General features: G+C 38.6%; 3 protein-coding genes and 2 pseudogenes across 3 annotated transcripts; 4 read left to right on the top strand and 1 right to left on the bottom strand.

The window, feature by feature from the left end:
- Nucleotides 1-1,328: 1,328 nt before the first annotated feature.
- Nucleotides 1,329-5,713, top strand: LOC137731005 (probable RNA-dependent RNA polymerase 1). The gene is made up of 4 exons (XM_068470040.1): nt 1,329-2,217; nt 2,532-4,363; nt 4,511-4,661; nt 4,780-5,713. Exons 1-4 carry the CDS (start codon nt 1,714-1,716, stop codon nt 5,641-5,643), a joined length of 3,351 nt encoding a protein of 1,116 aa, XP_068326141.1. The 5' UTR covers nt 1,329-1,713; the 3' UTR covers nt 5,644-5,713.
- A 1,779-nt stretch (nt 5,714-7,492) lies between these two features.
- LOC137732412 (probable RNA-dependent RNA polymerase 1) lies at nt 7,493-11,713 on the top strand (annotated as a pseudogene).
- Nucleotides 11,714-13,072: 1,359 nt separating this feature from the next.
- LOC137731204 (uncharacterized) lies at nt 13,073-13,546 on the top strand. Its single transcript, XM_068470308.1, has one exon. The coding sequence runs from the start codon at nt 13,073-13,075 to the stop codon at nt 13,544-13,546; it is 474 nt and encodes a 157-aa protein (XP_068326409.1).
- Nucleotides 13,547-15,088: 1,542 nt separating this feature from the next.
- Nucleotides 15,089-20,411, top strand: LOC137731191 (probable RNA-dependent RNA polymerase 1). The gene is made up of 5 exons (XM_068470293.1): nt 15,089-15,217; nt 15,779-16,326; nt 16,617-18,463; nt 18,893-19,043; nt 19,251-20,411. The coding sequence occupies exons 2-5, from the start codon at nt 15,811-15,813 to the stop codon at nt 20,085-20,087; spliced, it is 3,351 nt and encodes a 1,116-aa protein (XP_068326394.1). The 5' UTR covers nt 15,089-15,217; nt 15,779-15,810; the 3' UTR covers nt 20,088-20,411.
- A 156-nt stretch (nt 20,412-20,567) lies between these two features.
- LOC137731200 (loganic acid O-methyltransferase-like) lies at nt 20,568-22,740 on the bottom strand (annotated as a pseudogene).
- Nucleotides 22,741-22,797: the final 57 nt, after the last annotated feature.

Below are 22,797 nucleotides of genomic sequence, written 5' to 3'. Positions count from 1 at the left end.
CTTTTACTAATCCAGGTAACCATGATATGCCTACTAAGTGTCCCTTAATTTCACTGTCGGCTTTAGTTAGACCTTAAGATGTCATACACACATATGGTAATTAAAATAGATTTGGGCTTTATTTAATTAAAAAAGGGATTCAAGTCACAAGTCCAAGCAAGTTCATGTCGTCAAAATTCTTGAAGAGGTGCGACATTTAAATATAAAAGAATGAAAAAGATTATATTTAAAATCTACCGCATGGTAGATTTTTGAGTGAATTGTAGTGCTACTTAATAATGTCCGGTAGCAAACTAAGCCGTACACAAGTTTTTCTCGTGATATAAAATGAGAGAATTTTGAACACGAATGTACATTGCTTAAGCCAACAAACCTAACCAACATCCACATTTCTTGCTTTCTTGAAGTACATAGAATAAGAATTGGTGAAGTTCCAAAGTAGGTTATTGACTCCTTTCGGAGCAAGATCCGACTTTCCAAAAAGTACCCAAAAAAAAAAAAACCCTTGCTCGCCAAGGATATATGCTCTCTCAACCTTGCTCGCCAAGGACCAAAAATAACCCTTCATGGGAGGTATTTGCCCATCTCACGTGTGAGATTCTAGAAGGTTCTTGGTCAAAACTTCTCCCCAGGGCTTACCTTAGGATTGGTCCAAAACTTCCAGAAGGTTCCAGGCCATATTGTTCAATTCGTCATTAGGAGCTCAATTAAGATATAATCGCCCTATAACACCAATTTGACTTTTGAACTTTTTAAGTACAAAACTAGGAATTTCAAACTTATTAAAATACAAATAATCTTACATGTAATGGTAATGTAGTTGTGCTAAAAACAATTATGCCTTTTCAATCTGGTGGAAGTTCGATCCTAGTCCATTCTCCTCCCTTTAACAACTAAATATCTAACCTATTAATTTTATTGTTTTACTAAAAACATATAAATAAAAAGGTTCATAATGTGTAATTATAGCGTTATTCTTTAAATAAATTATGATTAAACAAACAAACAAACCAATCTATCATGATCTTGCTACGTTCTATTGTGTCCGGAACGCGGTGTGATCTTCACAATAGGAGAGATATTTTAGTGTGTCCGGAATACGGAGCAGAACACCACATGTCATTATATAATTAGAGGGACATAAAAAAAAAACTTTTCTTTAATGGTATAATGAAATGTGGTATTCCATTCCGTATTCCAAACACACTGAAAAATCTCTTGCTTGACAGGAAGACACACAGGAAAGTGTAACTAGGATAACTGGAGTGGCAAGGTTTCTTCTTTTATTCTGCTACAACTGCAAGTACAAGGTTTCTTCTTTTATTCTGCTACAACTGCAATTACAAGTTAGTTACAGTGCATATGATGGACCTATATATATGTGAGCTTCATTAGCTTTGCTCCTCACAACACAGCAGCGTTAATTTTGTCGGTAATAATCTCAGTGCTCATACATATTTCAAATTCAAGGTACCACTCTTTTTCTCGTCGATAATTCTATTTAGATACAAAGTCCGTCACATTTTAATAGATTGTGTTGGCAAGTGTATCATTTTGTGCGTCTAAATATCGTTCCTCTTTTCTCATTTGCTGCATTACTGATCATTTTATTCTATTTCAAGTAATTTTATGCATTGAGAAAGTGTGATGAGTTCATAGTTACTGAGTTCAATTTGAACTTGTGAAACAGCAGTTGCCATCAACAATATCAACATGGTTAATACTACGATTCAGTTGTATGGATTTTCCTCCGTCGAGTCACCAGAAGCTGTGAAGGCGTTTCTGGAGGTATACACCGGAGAAGGAACAGTCTCTGAAGTGAAGGTTCGTCCCCCGAAAGATGGAAAATCAAGAGCATCCGCCATAGTTGAGTTCACACAAGCAGAATCTGCTGAAATAATAATCCCATTAGCTGATGACCGTCGCCTGTGGTATGGGGGCTCTTATCTGAAGGCTAGGAAATGGAAGGTTGATAACTTTGAACACAACATGGAACTTGTAGAGCTGCACTTCGGATGCCTGGTTTCCGAGAAGCAGTTTTCTGTTCTTTGGACAGCACCGGATGTTCAAGTGAAGTTTGGGACAGAATTTAAGAATATCTACTTCTCGTTCTCTTATGATTCTGCTGTATACAAGCTCGAGGTCTCCTCAGAAGGTATTAGCCAGATGGAGCTACATAGCACGCGCGATCAGCTTAGGAAGTATCTTCTAATCCAGGTTTGTCGGTCACATTTTCTCAGTTTTTTGCTATTTCTTTAGTACAATGATGCAGCTGAAATTTGTGAATCATTGCTTTAGATTTTGCTATGAAATGTACGATTGTAACTTTTAAATTTAGCTAGTGATCAAAGTTTCAAAAGTTGATTAATATAGAAGTTTAATTAAACCATGTGTGAAAGATTACTAGTAACTGCCGAATATCATGAAACAACCTGTCATCTTCCTTATAAATACCATAATTTACTATGTAATGTGGCACTTGGGGTAAATGGCTGATTTATTTTCCCTCCCTTCCTTCTTTCTCTTGCTAGTTACTTGGTGCCCCTCGGATTTTGAAGCAAGCTTCTGATGGAAACTGGGTGCGGGAAGTTGACTTCACTCCATCGTGCTGCATTGGCCAGTCTTCTGGCGTATGTTTGGAACTTCCGTATGGTTCTGTGCTTCCAAATCTACGTGATTGTTTTCTTCATTACCAAGAAAATGAAGGATGCTTCGAGCTGGAAAGAGGTACCACTTTCTCGTGTAATTCAGATCATGTTCCGATTGTTGGTCCACCAGTGGGCATTACCTTGCCATACAGAATCCTGTTCAAGATAAATTCCTTGGTTCAGCATGGATGTGTTCCGGGGCAAGCTCTTGATGTTTATTTTTATAAGCTGGTTGATCCTAGCACAATAAGAATTGAATACATAGAGTGTGCACTGGACAAACTGTTTCGGTTGAAAGCACGCTGCTATGATCCCGTCAGTTGGCTTTTACAGCAGTACAGAGAATACCAGGAGTGCAAGCGAATTCCAGAGTCGCCTGCTATCTCTTTAGATGATGGGACGGTGTATGTGCACAGGGTTCGAGTCACACCATCTAAAGTCTACTTTTGTGGTCCGGAGGTAAATCTTTCGAACCGTGTTCTACGAAAATATCCTGAAGATCTTGATAATTTTCTTCGTGTTTCCTTTGTGGATGAGGACTTGAGTAAGATACGATCCAAAGATTTATGTCTGCACACAAAGTGTAACACTTCAGCAGAAGAGGACAGGAGGACTAGAGTTTATAAAAGGATACTTTCTACTCTAAGAAATGGCATTGTCATTGGTGACAAGAAGTTTGAGTTTCTTGCCTTTTCATCAAGTCAGTTGCGCGAGCATTCGGTGTGGATGTTTGCGTCAAGAAGTGAGCTCACCGCGCAAGACATCAGAAATTGGATGGGGGACTTTAGCAACATCAGAAATGTGGCGAAGTATGGTGCTAGGTTGGGCCAGGCTTTCAGCTCTTCCAGGGAGACTTTTAATGTCGATAGGGATGAAATCGAATTCATTCCTGATGTAGAAATCAAAAGGAGGGGAGTCAAATATTGTTTCTCTGATGGAATCGGGAAGATATCTGCTGAATTTGCTGAAAGGGTGGCAAGAAAGTGTGGAAGAAGTTCTACTCCATCAGCATTTCAAATTCGTATAGGTGGCTACAAAGGTGTCGTGGCAGTTGATCCAAAATTGTCAAAGAAATTGGCACTGAGGGAGAGCATGCGCAAGTACCAATCCAACAACACAGCACTTGACGTTCTCAAATGGAGCACGTACCAGCCTTGTTTCCTCAATCGTCAACTCATCACCCTTTTCTCCACCCTTGGAGTCCCAGATCATGTCTTTAAGAAGAAGCAAAGACAGGCTTTGAAGCAACTGGAAGGCGTTTTAACTGACCCATCAAGAGCAAAAGCAGCACTCGAAACAATATTTCAAGGGGAGGCCACAGACGTTTTGAAGGACATGCTTTTGTGTGGTTACAAGCCAGATGCAGAACCATTTCTGTCATTGATGCTACAAGCCTACTGTGCATCCAAGCTCATGGAACTGCGGACGAGAACAAGGATATTTGTTTCGAATGGAAGGTCAATGATGGGATGTCTGGATGAAACGGGAACATTGGAATATGGTCAGGTATTTGTGCAATGCTCTCACCGCGTGATCTCCACTGGTACTCACAGCAACACTACTTCGAGCGAAGACAATTTTGTTGTGAACGGGACTGTTGTAGTTGCTAGAAACCCGTGTTTACACCCGGGAGATGTTCGTGCTCTTACAGCGGTGAACGTGCCGGAATTGCACCATATGGTGGATTGTGTAGTTTTCCCGCAGAAAGGAAAGAGGTATGTTAACTTTCTCAAATCTTGTAGTCGATGAAATTACAAATTTATTTTGGATTGCATCTTCATAGTAGTGTTTCTCTGTTTCGCAATAATTTGTTGCCTTAAATTGTTTACGTACTCACTATTTTTTTTCTCTCGTTGAATTAGACCGCATCCTGATGAATGCTCAGGAGGAGATTTAGATGGAGATTTCTACTTTGTTAGCTGGGACTCTGATCTAATTCCACCTCGGAATTGTCCACCGATGAATTACACACCAAAACGACCTATTGAATTAGAACGTGAAGTTACAATGGAGGTATTACTCAATATAATACGTACAATGTAGCCGCCTATCCTTCCTTCAAAACATATTGTACACATGTGTTTCTGCCTTTATTCATTCAACATTTGGTGTTCTGTTGCGTTTGTTACAGGAGGTTGCAGAGTCGTTTACAGACTACATAGTGAACGACATGTTGGGGATCATTTCGAATGCACATACTGTCTTTGCAGACAGAGAGCGACAGAAGGCTATGAGTGCTCAATGTATGAAACTCGCAAAGCTCTGTTCCGATGCTGTTGACGCCCCAAAAACCGGCGTGGTAGTGGAAGTGCCGCGTTCTCTACGTGCCATACAATATCCGGATTTCATGGAAAAGGTTGACAAACCTTCGTATAAGTCCAAACGTGTGATTGGGAAGCTTTTCCGACAGGTGAAAAATGTTGAGCTTGGATCGCATTCAGATTCAAGTTCAATCAAATCGTTCACCTTGGGAGTGGCTTCGAAGTGCTATGATCCTGACATGGAGGTAGATGGATTCGAAGATTACATCGATGATGCCATCAACTACAAAAGGGAGTATGACTACAAGCTGGGAAATTTGATGGATTACTACGGCATCAAAACTGAAGCAGATATACTAAGTGGGAACATCACTTCAGTGTCGAAATTTTTCGATAGGAGAAAGGACTTGGAGTCAATCAATTACGCCATAAGGTCGCTGAAAAAGGAAGCTAGGACCTGGTTCAATGCTACGCAGTCAGATTCCAGCACTGATACCGATGATGTATGTGCAGCGAAAGCATCAGCTTGGTACCATGTTACGTATCATCCTGTTTACTGGGGTCGCTGCAACAAGGGAATGGAAAGGGATCACTTCCTCAGCTTTCCGTGGTGTGTTTCCGACAAGCTCATCAAGATCAAGAGGGACAAAACAAGTATGAGGAATTCTTTGCCTATGGCTGATCAAAGCAGCGTCCTCCTTGACAAATTCAGAAGCATGCGTTTTCCCAAATGATTATGTTTTGTTATGTTTTGTTTACGCTGTTAAAAGTCCATGTAAGTACGGCTGTCAAGGGTTCTAGTTCCCTTGTCATTTGCCTCGGTTTATTTTAGTTACTTTCTGATTGATTGTAAATACGTTGTGATCAGCATTTCTAAGTTTTCATCTACATTTTGTTATTCACAATCTTGTAAACGTTATGAGCTTCCTTTGTGGCGAGTCGAATTCATTCATCTCTCGGAAGTTTTCAAGTGCCCAACCTCATTTCGAGAACCGCTAATAGGACTCTCTCTTAGAAGTGGACTCTTCATAAACTCCATAACACCTCACACTCTAATATTAATTTTCATGCCAACATTATAAAACATAGTGCAAAAAAACATGAAGCGGCATATAGTGTATGAAGAGTTACATTTTTAAGAGAGTCGCTTAACGTTTCTCATCTAAAAAACTCAGCCCTAGCCGTTTTATCACTGACCCTAAACCTTCTACATCAATTGCACCGGCGAGTTTGTTCCGACGACTTCCTGCACAAATTCCACCGACGAGTTCTTTTTAGTTTGATCATCGCAATAGAACAAGGAAAAAGCCTATGTGGTGGTTTGTCCGGTGTTCCACTGAGGAGTACCCACTCGAAGCTCCACCGGAAGTTTCTAAGGCTTCGCCGGAAGTCTCTGTTTATTTTTCTTGATTGATATTGTATGTTGATGCCAATAACCTAAACAAGCGGGTGTTATTTTGCTTGTCGTGTAATTGTTTGACTACAAGCTGGGGAGCAAAGTACCCCTCATGTGAGATTCTAGAAGATTCTTAGGCAAAGCTTCTCCAAAGGGCCAAGTCAGTGAGTATATCTCTATCTTGTCCAAACCTTGTTTACCAAGGGAGCAAATTACCCCTCATGTGAGATCGTAGAAGATTCGTAGCCAAAGCTTCTCCAAGGGGCCAAGTCCTCATGATTGGTCGACATAAAGAAAAGTCCTCAGGGTTGGAGCTAAACTTCACAGAAGGTTCTCAAATTTATTTAACGATGGCACATTTTTTTATTTTTTGCACACTTTTTTTTATTTTCTTTTTATTTGTTCAACCTAATGACTTGGAAAAGAAATGTTTGTCTAAATCAATTTTCTAACTACAAAATTTTAAAAATATTTAAAATACGAGTAGGTATGTTTGATATACACATTTTGTTTGTATATTCATTTTGCATGTACGCATTCTTTAACCATGTACATACTAAATAAAAGTATAAGTAATGGTCGATGTAAAATAAATTGCAAGTAAAAAACTAAATAAATTGTGAGTAAAAAAACTATATAATTGTGATTAACCCTTACACGCAAAACGTCGAGTTTCATTCACCCTCCACAATACAGTTTGATACCTGCTATTGCTGCGAAAGAGGGGATCGTTGACGCCTTGACCAAAAAGGAAAGGTGAAAAAAAGATAACTGCCATGGCAAGTTTTTCTTCCTCTCTTTTCTTTTCTTTTCCCAGCTTCAACCGCCATGACAAGTGATTCGAAGTCACTTCTGTGCTTTTCACTTTCCTATCAGTATATATACCGACTTCGTGAGCTTTGCTTCTTACAGAGCATCAGTTGTTGGTAATAATATCAGTGCCTTCGTTTCAAATTCAAGGTTATTTAGACACAGAAAACTGACATTGGGTGCTCTATCGATCGTGAGAGTGTCAGTAAGTGCATACTTTTGTGCGTCTAAATATCGTTACTCTTCTCATTTGCTGCATTACTGATCATTTTGTTCAATTTCAAGTATTTTATGCAGAGATACTGCAATAAGTTTATAGCTACTAACTCAGTTTGTGGTCTGAAACAGCATAGTTTCTATCAACGCTAATCAATTCAACATGAGTCTTATGACAATTAAGTTGTATGGATTTTCCTCCGTCGAGTCTCCGGAAGCAGTGGCAGCGTTTCTGGAGGAATACACTGGACAAGGATCTGTTTCTGATGTGAAGGTTTTTCCCCCGAAGGACAGAAACTCAAGAGCGTCTGCCATAGTTAAGTTCACCCATGCAGAATCTGCTGAAAAAATTATCCCATTAGCCGATGCGCGGCTCCTTTGGTATGATGAGGACTCTTATCTGAAAGCGAGAAAATGGAAGCCTGAACACACCATTGAGCTTCTAAAGCTGCACTTCGGATGCCTGGTTTCCGAGGAACGCTTTTCTGTGCTGTGGACAACATCGGAAGTTCAAGTGAGTTTCGGGATGGAATTTAAGAAAATGTACTTGTTATTCTGTTATGATTCAGATGAATACAAGCTTGAGATCTCCGCTGAAAGTATTCGCGAGATTGAGCTGCATTGTCCTCCTGGCCAGCTTCGAAAGTTTCTTCTAATCCAGGTTTGTCCGCCAAAATTTTCTCGTTTTGCTTCTTTATTATAAACTTATAAGCATACAGTTGTGACTTGTGATCTGTGATTCACTACATGATTTAGCTAGTGATCATGGTTCATAAGCTGGTTAGTTTAAATGCTTAATTCAACCATTTTATTACATCGAACAAGAACAAAACTTAGCCGATCATCATTTTGACTTATGTACTAGTTCCTCCTGCATAATAGCATTACATCTGATCTCGTACTTCATTGCTTCAGCATGAAGAATTTGACTGTTAAATGTTGAAACAAAATGATATAGTCCTTAAAGATGGCAGAATTTTCTATGTTATATGTGGCATTTGGGTAAATTGTCTAATATTTTGTTTTCGTTTCTTCTTTCTCTTGCTAGTTACTTGGTGCTCCTCGGATTTTGAAGCAAGTTTCTAACAGAAACTGGGTGCGCGAAGTTGACTTCACTCCATCTTGCTGCATTGGCCAATCTTCTGCCGTATGTTTGGAACTTCCATATGATTCTGTGCTTCCAAATTTACACGATAGTTTTCTTCATTACCAAGAAAATGAAGGACGCTTCGCTCTGGAGAGAGGTAATGTCTTCTCCCGTAATTCAGATCTTGTACCAATTGTTGGTCCGCCAGTGGGCATTAGCTTGCCATACAAAATCCTGTTCAAGATAAATTCCTTGGTTCAGCATGGATGTGTTCCGGGGCAAGCTCTTGATGCTATGTTTTATACGCTCGTTGATCCAAGCAGAATAAGAATTGAACACATAGAGTGTGCCCTGAACAAACTGTTCTGCTTGAAAACGCGCTGCTATGATCCCGTGACTTGGCTTTGTGATCAATACAGAGAGTACATGGCCTACAGGAGAATTCCAGAGCCGCCTGCTATTTCTTTAGATGATGGGATGGTGTATTTGCACAGGGTTCAAGTCACACCATCTAAAGTATATTTCTGTGGTCCCGAGGTAAATCTTTCCAATCGTGTTCTACGAAATTACCCTCAAGATATTGATAATTTTCTTCGTGTCTCTTTCGTGGATGAGGACTTGGGTAAGTTGCATTCAAAAGATTTGTGCCCGCGCACAAATTGTAACACTTCTGCAGATGAGGAAAGGAGAACTAGAGTTTATGAAAGGATACTTTTTACTCTAACAAATGGAATAGTCATTGGTGACAAGAAGTTTGAGTTCCTTGCCTTCTCATCAAGTCAGTTACACGATCATTCTGTGTGGATGTTTGCGTCAAGAAGTGAGCTCACCGCACAAGACATCAGAAACTGGATGGGGGACTTTAGCAACATCAGAAATGCGGCAAAGTATGGTGCTAGATTGGGCCAGGCTTTTAGCTCTTCCCTGGAGACTTTTAGTGTCGGCAAGGATGAAATCGAACTCATTCCTGATGTAGAAATCAGAAGAGGCGGAGTCAAATATTGTTTCTCTGATGGAATTGGGAAGATATCTGTTGAATTTGCTGACGAGGTGGCAAGAAAGTGTGGGATCAGTTCTACTCCATCAGTGTTTCAAATTCGTAGAGGTGGCTATAAAGGCGTTGTGGCAGTTGATCCGACATTGTCAAAGAACTTGGCTTTGAGAGAGAGCATGTGCAAGTACCAATCCGAAAACACAGCGCTAGATGTTCTCCAGTGGAGCAGGAACCAGCCTTGTTTCCTCAATCGTCAACTGATCACCCTTTTGTCCACACTCGGAGTCCCGGATTATGTTTTTCAGAAAAAGCAAAACCAGGATTTGAAGAAACTGCAAGGTGTTCTAACTGACCCTTTAAGAGCACTGGAAGCTCTTAAAACGATATTTCAAGGGGAGGCCACAGACGTTTTGGAGGAAATGCTTTTGAGTGGTTACAAGCCAGATGCGGAGCCATTTCTGTCATTGATGCTGCAAGCATTCTGTGCATCTAAGCTTGTGGAATTGCGAACCAAAACAAGGATATTTGTTCCAAAGGGAAGATTGTTGTTGGGATGTCTAGATGAAACCAAGACATTGAAATATGGTCAGGTGTTTGTGCAATGCTCTCACTCTTCGATCTCAAGTGGCGCTGGCAGCACTACTACAAGCGAAGACCATTTTACTGTGATGGGGAAAGTTGTAGTTGCTAGAAACCCCTGTTTACACCCAGGAGATGTTCGCGTTCTTACAGCTGTGGACGTGCCCGCATTGCACCACATGGTGGATTGTGTAGTTTTTCCTCAAAAAGGAAAGAGGTATGTAACTTTCTCAAATCTTTTAGTATATGAAATAAAAAATTTTGTTTCTGATTGCGTCTGCATATCAGTGTTCCTCTGTTCGACAATAATTTGTTGCCTATTCTTTTTTGTTGAACTAGACCTCATCCTGATGAATGCGCGGGAGGAGATTTAGATGGAGATCCTTACTTTGTTAGTTGGGACTCTGATCTAATTCCGCGTCGGACAATTGAACCGATGATTCATACCCCAGCACGAACTATTGAATTGGATCATGAAGTTACAATGGAGGTATTACTCAATTTATCAAGTACAATGTAGCTTATCATACTTCAAAACATATTCTGTTTCGGCCTTTTTTTATAGGAAACGATATTCATTAGATGAATCGCGATTCTGCCTTGTTCATTCAGCGTTTGGTGTTCTGTTATGTTTGTTACAGGAGGTTGCAGAGTCGTTTACAAACTACATAGTGAATGACACTTTAGGGATCATTTCACATGCACATGTTGCCTTCGCAGACGGAGATTCAAAGAAGGCCATGAGTCATCAATGTCTTAAGCTCGCCAAGCTCGGTTCCGATGCTGTTGACTCTCCAAAAACAGGCATGGTTGTGAAAGTGCCGCGCTGGCTACGTGCCGAACGATTCCCAGATTTCATGGAAAAGGTTGGCAAACCTATGTACAAGTCCAGGCGTGTGATTGGGAAGCTTTTCCGGCAGGTGAAGAATGTTGAGCTTAAATCACATTCGCATTCAAGCTCAATTAAATCCTTCACCGCGGAAGTGGCTTCGAAGTGCTATGATCCCGACATGGAGGTAGACGGTTTCGAAGATTACATCGATGATGCCATCAACTACAAAAGGGAGTATGACTACAAGCTGGGAAATTTGATGGATTACTACGGCATCAAAACTGAAGCAGATATACTAAGTGGGAACATCACTTCAGTGTCGAAATTTTTCAACAGGAGAAACGACTTGGAGCCAATTAATTACGCCGTAAGGTCACTGATAAAGGAAGCTAGGACCTGGTTCAATGCGACGCAGTCGGATTCCAGCACTGGTACCGATGATGTATGGGCAGCGAAAGCATCAGCTTGGTACCATGTTACGTATCATCCTGGTTACTGGGGTCGCTGCAACAAGGGAATGGAAAGGGATCATTTCCTCAGCTTTCCGTGGTGTGTTTTCGACAAGATTCTCCAGATCAAGAGGACAAATAAGTACGAGGAATTCCTCACCTATGTGTTATCGGAGCGGGATCGCACTTGACAATGTCGGAATCATGTGTTTGGCGGGAAATTGGCAGAGGGGTCTTAGGTAGTGGTGTGCTTTCCCTTATGAATATGTTGTTATGTTTTGTTGAAGTTTGTTAAATTTAAGTATGACTGTCAAGGGTTCTAGTTCCCTCGTCATTTGCCTCGGTTTATTTTAATTAACTTCCGATGATTGTAATTACACTGTCATTAGCATTTTTAATTTTCATCTGCATTTCGGCATTTACAATCCTGTAAACGCTATATGCCTGCCTCTTTTGTGGTGAGTCAAATTCATTCAACTCTCAAAATAATAATAAATATTAGTCATTTGCATATAGTTTTTAAGATTAACAGATAATTTAGTAAATATAATTTTTTATCCCTATGTGAAACGTAAATTGAACTCATTTCAACGAAGAGTTCGATGTCAACTTCTTGGATATTGCTAGTCTAGTAGGGAGGTGCACACTGAATTGCTCCTTGGAAGTCCTTGCTTGGGAAGTTCAACATCTGTCGTCTTCAAGGTCACTTCATGGAGTCAAATCTATCACTTCACTATACGCCAAAAAAGAAAACAGTAGGCACAAGACGACAAAAATTATCGTGCGGCTCTATTCTTTAGTGTCTTCAAAAAAGAAAAAAGGAAAAAAAAAAGGATCATAAATCAAAGAATTAATAAATTTCAAACTTTAGATTACACATCCATCACAAGAGTATTTGGATGTTTCAGGGGGAAGTCCCCTTGATTTACCTATCTCAATAAAATATATTATTGGTTCGAAGATCGTCTTAAGATTCAGGCAATTGCACTTACTTGTTGTCTAGAGGAAATTACGCTTACTTGTTTTTTAGTACAAGTAGCAACCGGGTTTGTTATGACTTTTTATTATCATCTGATCGTTACAGAGACCTTTGCTTCTGTTCAATATATAATGACTGAAGCTTATTTTGGTTGGTTAATCCGATCAGTTCATTGATGGTCGGCAAATATGATGGTCATAATGCTGATCCTGCACGTATTTTGCGTGTATCTCACCGGTGGCTTTAAAAAACCTCATGAATTAACTTGGGTTACAGGTGTGGTTTTGGGTGTATTGACCACATCTTTTGGTGTAACTAGTTATTCCGTACCTTGAGACCAAATTGGTAATTGTAAATGAATTTTAGACCCTATGTCTCATGTAGCACGTATTGAGTTCGATTCTTAACTTTGATAAATCACACAATGTTGATCAAAAAGAGGCTAAAGTGCACTTATGAATCTTCCCAGCTTTTCGGAAAAATGACTAAAATTGAGCAATAGATGTAAAATTAACTCTTAACCAAATATAGTATTTTACTACTATTAGTGAAAGTAAAAGTAAAAGTAAAATTTGATAATTACTATAGAGGTTTCTTCTCTTGTCCTAATTCCCGGAGGAGGAAGGAGAAGAAACGTTTCATTCCTTTTACACAAGGAACCCGACTCCAAGTCGGAATCAGCGATCACAATATAAAGCAAAGGACGTACCACCTCCTATTACTACAACCATCAGATAGTCTCTTCAAACTAACGAAGCAGAAGGCGCGTTGGTTTTTGCACAATACGTCGTTAGTTTCGAGCTAGCTAGGGTTCCACCACCATGTCCAACACCGTCGAGTCAAAATCTAGGTGCTGCGTTTATATAGGTAATTTGGAGGAGCGAGTGAGTGAAAGAGCTGTGTACGATATATTAATTCAGGCAGGGAGGGTGGTCGACCTGCACATTCCTCGGGACAAAGAAACCGATAGACCTAAAGGTTACGCGTTTGCAGAATACGAGTCCGAGGAGATTGCTGAGTACGCTGTTAGGCTCTTCGCTGGTCTTGTCATTCTCTACAACCGGACACTCAAGTTTTCTATCTCTGGCCAACACAAGAAGCCCTTGCATGCTGCTGATTTTGTGACGACAACCATATCCAATTTTTCTCACACACGCAAATTGAGCTACTCTTCTCCTGTTTGTAACTCTAGGTCAAGCCGGTGCGAGACGAGCACCACAATTCTGTCTCAATTTCACAATCTGCATGGCTCAACATATGATGTATTTTCTCATAAAAGACTTCGGTGTAATTAAGAATTGTTCTGTCAAGTTTTACTGTGAGTTTACATTGTTCAACAATATTTAGTATGAAGATAAATATGTGTCAAATATTTTCCAAGTGTAATTGATCAGATAAGCAATCAATTTAGTCTACATCTAGGTTATGCACGCTCTTTGTTTTTATTATTTTCTTAGCAAACTTCTTTTTTAGGTGAAACATTTATAACAATTTTTAAAATTGATTTGAAAATACTTTTAAAACGACTAAAAATGTTGTAAATTGAAATATTTTTTCTACCGATTATTAACAAAAATGACAGTATGTCGTTCCAATTCCTTCCCAGGCAAGTTATACCTTTTGACTTCACTTTTAAGTTCTGTGAGGACTCAAGGTCAATCCCTCACTTTTGCGGGTCCCCAATTACCCTTTTTTTCCGTTAAAAAATATGTTTTGGATCGCAAATTTTCTTGGAAGTGATTGTTCAATTAAATTCCTTGAAATTTTGAACCAATTATGTTTTTGGGCCCTCGTCTTATTGTTTTTGTCCGGATTTTAACATAAGGTTTGCTTTTTATTTAATTTATGAACTTAGTTTTTATTATGAAAAAATATCATTAAATTGTAGCATTATAAATTTAAAGTTATTTTTATTTTTTTGAATAAATAATTCCTATTAATTAATAAAACACTTATTGTCAACCAAAATTCTATGAAATTAGCTGTTTAATCCTTTAATTAAAACAGAATATGAATAAGAAATATGAGGCAGAAATATAATTTCACACAATCAAATTTTGTTTTTTTTCTCAAAGCCTTACCTACATGCAATCCTAACATATCTCTAATTAAAAAAAAAAAAAATTTTCTCACTCCCACATTCTCTATCACTCTCTTCCTCTCTCCTTCTATTTCAAAAACAAAAATAAAAAATTTTCTAACACACTTTATATGTGCCCATATGCTAGTATTATCTCTACTAATTAATAAAACACTAATTGTCAACCAAAACCCAATGAAATTACCAATTTAACCCTCTAATTAAAACAAAACATGAATAAAAAATATAGAGCAAAAATGTAATTTCACACAACTTAATTTTGTTTTTTTTTCTTTCAAAACCTCACTTATGTAATCCTAATATATCTTTCATTAAAAATATATATATATATATAAATAAAAAAAACTTTCCACTCCCACATTCTCTATCACTCTCTTTCTCTCTCTTTCTATTTCAAAAACAAAAATAAAAAATTTTCTCACACACTTTGTGTGCGCCTATTACTAGTTTATACTAAGATAGGGGGTAAGCTTAACCTCATAATTGATTAATAATAATGTGGTTTAAACTCATTTTTGGCAAACATTGAACCTAAAACTTTATAGTTACAAATAAAAAAATACTACTAAACTGTAGTGATAAATGATAATTTAAGACCGCTTTTGAAAGCCAAAGTAGCGGAAAGACCTACATCGAGTCCTACAATGCTAGGCATGACCACATCAGTTGCGCGCGTCATTAGACCTTTGTTTCAAGGATATTAGCCAGAAAAATAATAAATATACTGATTTGTCCACTTAAAGCAAGAAAAAAAAAACATTTATTTTCGCTGATACCGGCAGTGGTGGGTGAGGGCGAGAGTGACTAGGGATTGACAACGAACAGCATCTGTGTGTGTATCCTTGCTAGTTGCCGTTTTCTTAAGGTAATTTTCTCTCCTGCTCGGTCTCTCTAGCTTTTCTTTTCTCTTCGGTTTCACTCTTTGTTCTGTTCGTTTCCTGCATCAACGAAACAATGTGAGTTAATTTTCTCTTTAATTTTTGCTTTTTTATTGTCTTCTCTGTCATGAGGCATCAAATTATTGGATTTGTTGGGTTTTTTGTTGCTGTAATTCTTGTTTGATGAAGTTTTTGTGCAGCTAAGGTTTCTTTATCTGTGTCCTTTACTCTTCCTGCATCACTGGAACAATATTTCGAATTTTTTTAATAAATTTAGGATCGGTAACTTCTTTGGTTGTGTTGGGTAGTTTCTGTTTACTTTAGTTCAATGAAAAATCTCTACTTTTTGTGTGTATGGTTATTAAGCATGTCTCTTGATCTCTCAAGTCTGAACTGCAAGTGAAGTGCATAACAAAAGGGTCTGTTTTTTTTTTTCTTGAGATGTTCTTGAATTCATAAAGACTGTATGGTTATTGGTTTCTGAAGTTCCATGACTCTACTAGTGCATTCCACTCTTGTGTATTTCTAAGCCTGCAATAATTTGGCAGCATAAATGCAGTGAAGAAGTTCACATGATAAGATGGGTAAGACGATACAGTTGTTTGGATTCCCTTCTGGTGCATCTGCAGAAGCTGTTTTTGAATGGCTGGAGAGAAAAACTGGAAAAGGATCTGTTTATGCTATGAGATACAGACAAGCCAAAAATTCAAGGAGATATTATGCTATTATTCAGTTTGAAACCGCCAATGATGCTGAGTTTATTAATTCCTTGGCCAACACTGGAAACCTGTGGTATGGGAAAAGCTATCTGAAGTCCCGGAAGATGGATCATGATATTGTACCAAAGCCAAGAACCGCTTTGCACAGTCTGCAAAATCTAGGATTGTATTTTGGTTGCAAGACCGGAAAAGAAGAGCTATCTTATTTTTGGTGTTCGGACAATGTTTCAGTGGACTTTGGGATTAGAATACGGAAATTAATTTGTCTTCTGAAATATGATGAGGTGGAATATAAGCTTGAACTTTCCTATGAGAACATTTGGCAGACTGAGTTGTATAGTCCACGTGGTCACACTGCTAAGAAACTTCTGTTTCAGGTACCTGTTTTCTTTCAGTTAATGTTGGTATCAAAATGATTTTCTTGTTCCAATATTTCTTGTCATTCATCTAATCCTTTTATGTTTAAGATTGGATAACTTTGTATCATCTACATGTTGAATTTGCTAATCAATGCATGCAATCTTTGTATGTTTTCCTATGTTGAGAAAATTTATGATTGTTGATACACCATTGTCTAAAGAAACTGAGGTTTGTTTAATTGGAAAAAATGTTATATCTTCTCGTCTTTGAAGCAAAGATTCTTAATGAATTTGCCTCCTATTATTAGTTATTGGGAGCGCCTCGGATTTTCGAGAAAGAAGCAGACTCTTCAGGACAAGCATATGAAGACCCTTTTCAGAACTATTGCAGGGAAACCCCTGATGACCAATGGATCCGGACAACTGATTTCACTCCATCATGCGCTATTGGGCAGTCTTCTGCATTATGCTTGGAGCTTCCTTATGGTCTCCAACTTCCAGATTTTGGAGAAAACTTTCCCGGGTACAAGGGGATTTTAAGGGACCTTGTCACGGAATTATGTCCCCCCTTTTCTTGCTCGGATCTGGGAGCCATGGTTTGTCCTCCTGAATGTGTTGGTGTTCCATATGATATCTTGTTTAAGGTAAACTCCCTGGTTCAGCAAGGGTGGCTTCCTGGGCCAAAACTTGGTGATAATTTTTTTGAGTTGGTTGATGCACGCAGAAGAGACCTTGCATGCATAGAGTATGCTCTAGATAAATTATACAATTTAAGAGATAGCTGTTATGAACCTTCAATGTGGCTTGAGGAGCAGTATATGAAGTACCGCAGATTGAAGAAACCACCAAAATCACCAGTAATATCCTTAGATTCTGGGTTGGTGTATGTTCGTAGAGTCCAGATCACATCATGTCAAATACATTATTGTGGTCCTGAAGTCAATATCTCAAATCGTGTACTACGCAATTACCCAATGGATACTGATAACTTCATTCGTGTTTCATTTGTTGGAGAGGAGCTTGCAAAAATTTATTCGGCAGATTTGTCTCCTCGTAAGTCCACTACAAATCAGGATGGGAAAACCAAATTCTACCTGAGGATTCTTTCTATTCTCAGAAACGGCATAGTAATTGGTGAAAAGAAATATGAATTTCTTGCATTCTCTTCGAGCCAGTTGCGGGAGAATTCTATGTGGATGTTTGCTTCAAGGTGGGGACTTACAGCCGATGATATAAGAGAGTGGATGGGAGATTTTTGTCGTATAAAAAATGTGGCAAAGTACGCTGCTAGATTGGGTCAATCCTTTGGTTCGTCCACTGAAACTTTGACTGTGGCCAGACATGAAATTGAAGTTATTCCCGACATTGTCCATAATAAATATGTCTTCTCTGATGGGATTGGGAAAATATCTGCTGATTTTGCTAAGAAAGTGGCCTTAAAATGTGGCTATAAAGGGTTTACTCCATCTGCCTTTCAGATTCGATATGGTGGTTACAAAGGTGTGGTGGCCATTGATCCAACATCATCAATGAAATTATCATTAAGGAACAGTATGTCCAAGTATGAATCAGAAAACGCAAAGTTGGATGTTTTAGCATGTAGCAAGTATCAGCCTTGTTTTCTGAACCGCCAGTTGATAACTCTTTTATCTACCCTTGAGGTTCCAGATCTTGTTTTCATGAAAAAACAAAGGGCAGCTGTACAACAACTGAATGCTATATTGACTGACCCACTAAAAGCACAGGAGGCTTTGGATTTGATGTCTCCAGGAGAGACTACTAACATCCTGAAGGAATTGCTCACATGTGGTTATAAACCTGATGTTGAACCATTCCTTTCAATGATGCTGCAAACATTTCGGGCATCAAAGTTGCTAGATTTGCGGCTGAAAACAAGAATCTTTATTCCAGATGGACAAGCAATGATGGGATGTCTAGATGAAACCGGAACATTGGAATATGGAGAGGTGTTTGTGCAATTTTCTGGTAACAGACATCCTGGAAGTGCCTCAAACCAGCAATTCATTGAAGGAAAGGTGGTTGTTGCGAAGAACCCGTGTTTACACCCTGGTGATGTACGTGTTTTAAAGGCTGTGAATGTGCCCGAGTTGCACCATATGGTGGATTGTGTAGTTTTTCCACAAAAAGGATCAAGGTAAGAAACATATTTTTGTTCTTCTACAACAGTGAATCACAAGGTCTTGACTCTTAAATTTAGTTCACAAATATCCAATGTCTTTATTGGTTTGCAAAGATTAGCAGAAATCATGACCACATACTTTGATTAAATTCATTAGTGTTATATCTTCCAGTTAACATGCTTATAACCACTGTGTACTTCAGTCATCTAATGCAACCTGTTGTGGATATCATTCAGCATGAGATAAATCACATACTGTTAAGCCTTTGGTTGACAACTTAAGTTCCATACTTCGTAGATGCTATTTGTTTCGAAATTTGCTGGACTTACTCTGTGGATGCTATTTGTTATAATTTCTTAAGTTCCTTACTTATACTGCACAATCGATAGAAAAACTTATGCTTAAACATGACTTAATGATTGGCAACTTATTTACAATGGTAGGCCTCATCCAAATGAATGTTCAGGAAGTGATCTCGATGGAGATATCTACTTTGTCTGTTGGGACCAAGAATTGATTCCTCGGAGACCAATCGAACCTATGGATTATACCCCAGCACCAAGTATCGAATTGGATCATGACGTCACAATGGAGGTAATGAATACTGGAATCCGTTAATGGCTATACAACATCACATTGGTTAGTAAATGATATTCCCTCTACAGATCCTTCAAAGCTTTGGACTAATGACTTGAATCTTCATGCATCTCCTGATGTCTTTGCACTTCAGTGATTCAAATTCTTTAATTCACCTTCCCGTTCTTGTCTCGTTATACTTGTGTTCATTTTCTTTTTGTCCAGGAAGTTGAGGAATATTTTGTGAACTACATGGTCAACGATAGCTTGGGCATAATTGCCAATGCCCACACTGTTTTTGCAGACAAAGATACTTTAAAAGCAATGAGCGAACCATGTATAGAGCTTGCAAAGCTGTTCTCAATTGCCGTTGACTTTCCAAAAACTGGTGTGCCAGCTGTAATACCTGCACATCTATATGTCAAGGAATTTCCAGATTTCATGGAAAAACATGACAAGCCCACCTATCAATCATGCAATGTGATCGGAGCGCTTTTTCAAGAGGTGAAGGACATTGCGCCTCATGACAGCTCTATCAGATCCTTCACTCGTCAAGTGGCAAAGCAGTCATACGACCCTGACATGGAAGTTGATGGCTTTGAGGATTACATTGAAGATGCTATCTATTACAAAGGCAATTACGATTACAAGTTGGGAAATCTGATGGACTATTATGGGATCAAGACAGAGGCTGAAATACTTAGTGGGAGTGTTATGAGAATGTCAAAATCTTTCACTAAGAGGCGGGATGCAGATTCTATAAACATGGCTGTGAGATCGTTGAGAAAGGAAGCTCGGGCATGGTTCAATGAGAAGGGAACGGGTCTAGATTCCGGAGCTGATGATGTATACGCAAAAGCTTCAGCTTGGTACCATGTCACATATCATCCTGATTATTTTGGCACATACAATGAGGGGCTGAATCGTGACCATTTCATCAGCTTTCCGTGGTGCGTTTATGACAAGCTCGTCCTCATCAAAAAAGATAAAGCAAGTATGAGAAGGTCTCTACACATGTCATCTCTAGAACGCCAATTCCGGAGTGGGTTGCATTTGAGTTGAGAAAGTTGAAATATTTGATATTTGTTTCTTGATGATGGGGTAACCTCTCAACAAAGATGAAATCAAAGTTAAATTATTTATGCTGATGGTAAAAACTTTTGAGGACATCAGCTTGTTGTATAGTAGATTGATCATCGGTTTCTTGTTTCTGACACTTGAATGTTGGTTTGAAGGCTCACAATTGCTAACCGATTGCCCTTATTCTGATCTTAGCTATTTTGTACATGTTATCACTATTTTTTAATGTGCTAATTTGGTTGATTTGTGCTTTCATTGGTAATGCGTTTTTCTTACGTGGCATTGAAAATTAAATTGTGCTATTGCTTCCCCTTGAATATGGCAAGCACTAACCATTACCTTTTTAATGTTATTCCTTACGCGTGTATATCTACAAAGAAAATTAAAATACAGACTACAAACCACTCTTCTGGGATAATTTAATTTCTTGAATAAAACGAAGCTAGTAACATGAATTTCTAGTTATAGTGAGAGTCCTATATGCTTGAGAACAGCAAGCAACTGAGTTTTCTTGCCGCATCTTGAGTTTATGAGCTCGGAAATGCCTACAAGTTTATCGATCAATCTTCCGAACATTTCATCCATAACCCCACTTCCAAAGTGTCATTCCTTCCATTGCAGCTCTCATATGCCTCACCCAAACTGGTATGTCAACTGGACCCTTCATCCATGCTGATTGGTTTGACGACTCCATTCTTTCGATCCTAAAACACCCGTTTTTCTCCACTATCTCCTCCATCTCCTCTACAAAGGCTGCATAATATGGCAAGTTGAAGGAATCCACTTTACTTTCTTCAATTATTCCCTACATATGGAAGGAAACGGAATGCATCATATTCCCAACGTGATTAATTTATGCAATTGTTCTTTTCTAGTGATGTTTCTTTTAACTATATAGTATATGTTTTTTCTTATATGAAAGCTATTTGATGAAGTTTGTGGTCCAACACTTGTTTTATATATATTTTTTAAAACACACTCTTCTTTGAGAAAAAAAAAGGGGAAAATATATGATTTTGTGTCAATAAAAAGTATAAATATTTCATTAAAAATTAATAAACAAATAATAAATGACTGTAAAAGTGTTTCGTTGTCATTTCATTTTCGGTCCTTTTCAATTAATTTGTGCGAAAAAAGAAAAAAAAAACAAATGATGTGCATAAATCACTTCTCTATGTGAAATTCTACTCTCTTTTTTTCATTAATTATGTTCTTAACACACATATCAAAATTAATTATTGGTAACTTTCAATGTAAACTATCGGAGGTGATAAGTAATGAGTTATATACCCCTTTCGCCATATCCGCAAGGACAGACGGTAAAGAATCGTACCACATACCCGTTGGAAGTTCTGAATAAGGCATCCCTTCAGGCACAAGCTCATTACCATCATTCCTTCAGGCACAAGCTCTTTGGCCCTAGCATTCAGAAAATTCTCCATGTCCTCGGCAAACTGCGACGCATAAACCTCAACTACTTCATCCGGTGCACTTGTGTAGTGAATCCTGCCCTTGTTCCAGGCCGGAGAGGCCTTGTTTTGCAATACTTCCGGCGACTTGGAGATCCAGTGGAGACATAATGAGGCATGTACAAAGTGAATAGACGAGTCGGGAAACAAACGGAGATGGAAAGAACCGGGCACGCCGGCTGCAAAGTATTGCCTGTCTTGTGGAAGAGTGGTGAAGAGGGTGTTGAAGTCATTCGACTCTAGGTCGTTAAAGAAGATTTGAAATTCTGGGATTTGATCATCATGGGGACATGGTTGGGATAATTGGGATTTGTATTTGCGTTGCATGGCTTTTAGTATATCATGAATTATCATGAAAGTGTTTGGTCCAGTGGAACATCCCAAGTCTGCAACACGAATGGTGTTTGAAAAGGAGGAGAGCTTTTTCATATCAAGCTTCTGCTCAATTTCCTCGATGATTTTTCCCTTCTCAAGTCCAGCGGACGGTTTCTGCAAAAATTATTGGTTCAATTAAGCTAATTTGATTATTTAATTACAATTTTTAATGTGATTGTGTATGAATCCAAGGACAAAATTTTTTTGTTCTAATAACTAGCTAATTATCTGGAACAGTTGGGAACAATCAATTTGTCCATCCAGCACTTGGATAAAATATGTACCGATTCGCTACCCTTTCACCTCAAACAAAAAATAAATAAAAAAGTCATCCCCTCATGGGTGACATAGCAAGGATTTCATGCATCCGTGATATATATATGCATCATATATATGTATATATACATATATATACACACACACACACACATACATACACACAAAATAAATACATATTGGCATATTACATACATAGGTATATACTATAGGGTGTGCTATCCACATACTCCATTTTACTTCTCACACACCCCTTGTTAATATCTGTCATTTGATATTCTTCAATTCATCCGATCCGACGGCCGAAAATTAGAAAGGTGTGTAAGAAGTGTGTGGATATCACACCCCTATACTATATATACCTGGTAGTAGGAGTTCTTGCAGTAGCTGTAAGTTCCATTTCCACCGTTCATAGGCAGCGAAACTGTGACCGGTTTCGCCCTATTTTCACGATCTCCGTTTAGATTCACGGAAACAGCTGAAACCTGTGACGTTCCTTGGCCCCCTTCTGCCATATATCTAATTAGAAGCTTACAGAGGCAAGTAAAATTGACTTGTGAAGACTAACTAAG

Source organism: Pyrus communis, chromosome 4 (assembly GCF_963583255.1).
Source record: "Pyrus communis chromosome 4, drPyrComm1.1, whole genome shotgun sequence".
Classification (NCBI taxonomy): Eukaryota; Viridiplantae; Streptophyta; class Magnoliopsida; order Rosales; family Rosaceae; genus Pyrus; species Pyrus communis.
Note: the sequence above shows the minus strand (reverse complement) of the source record. Positions and strands in the feature narration are given on the sequence as shown.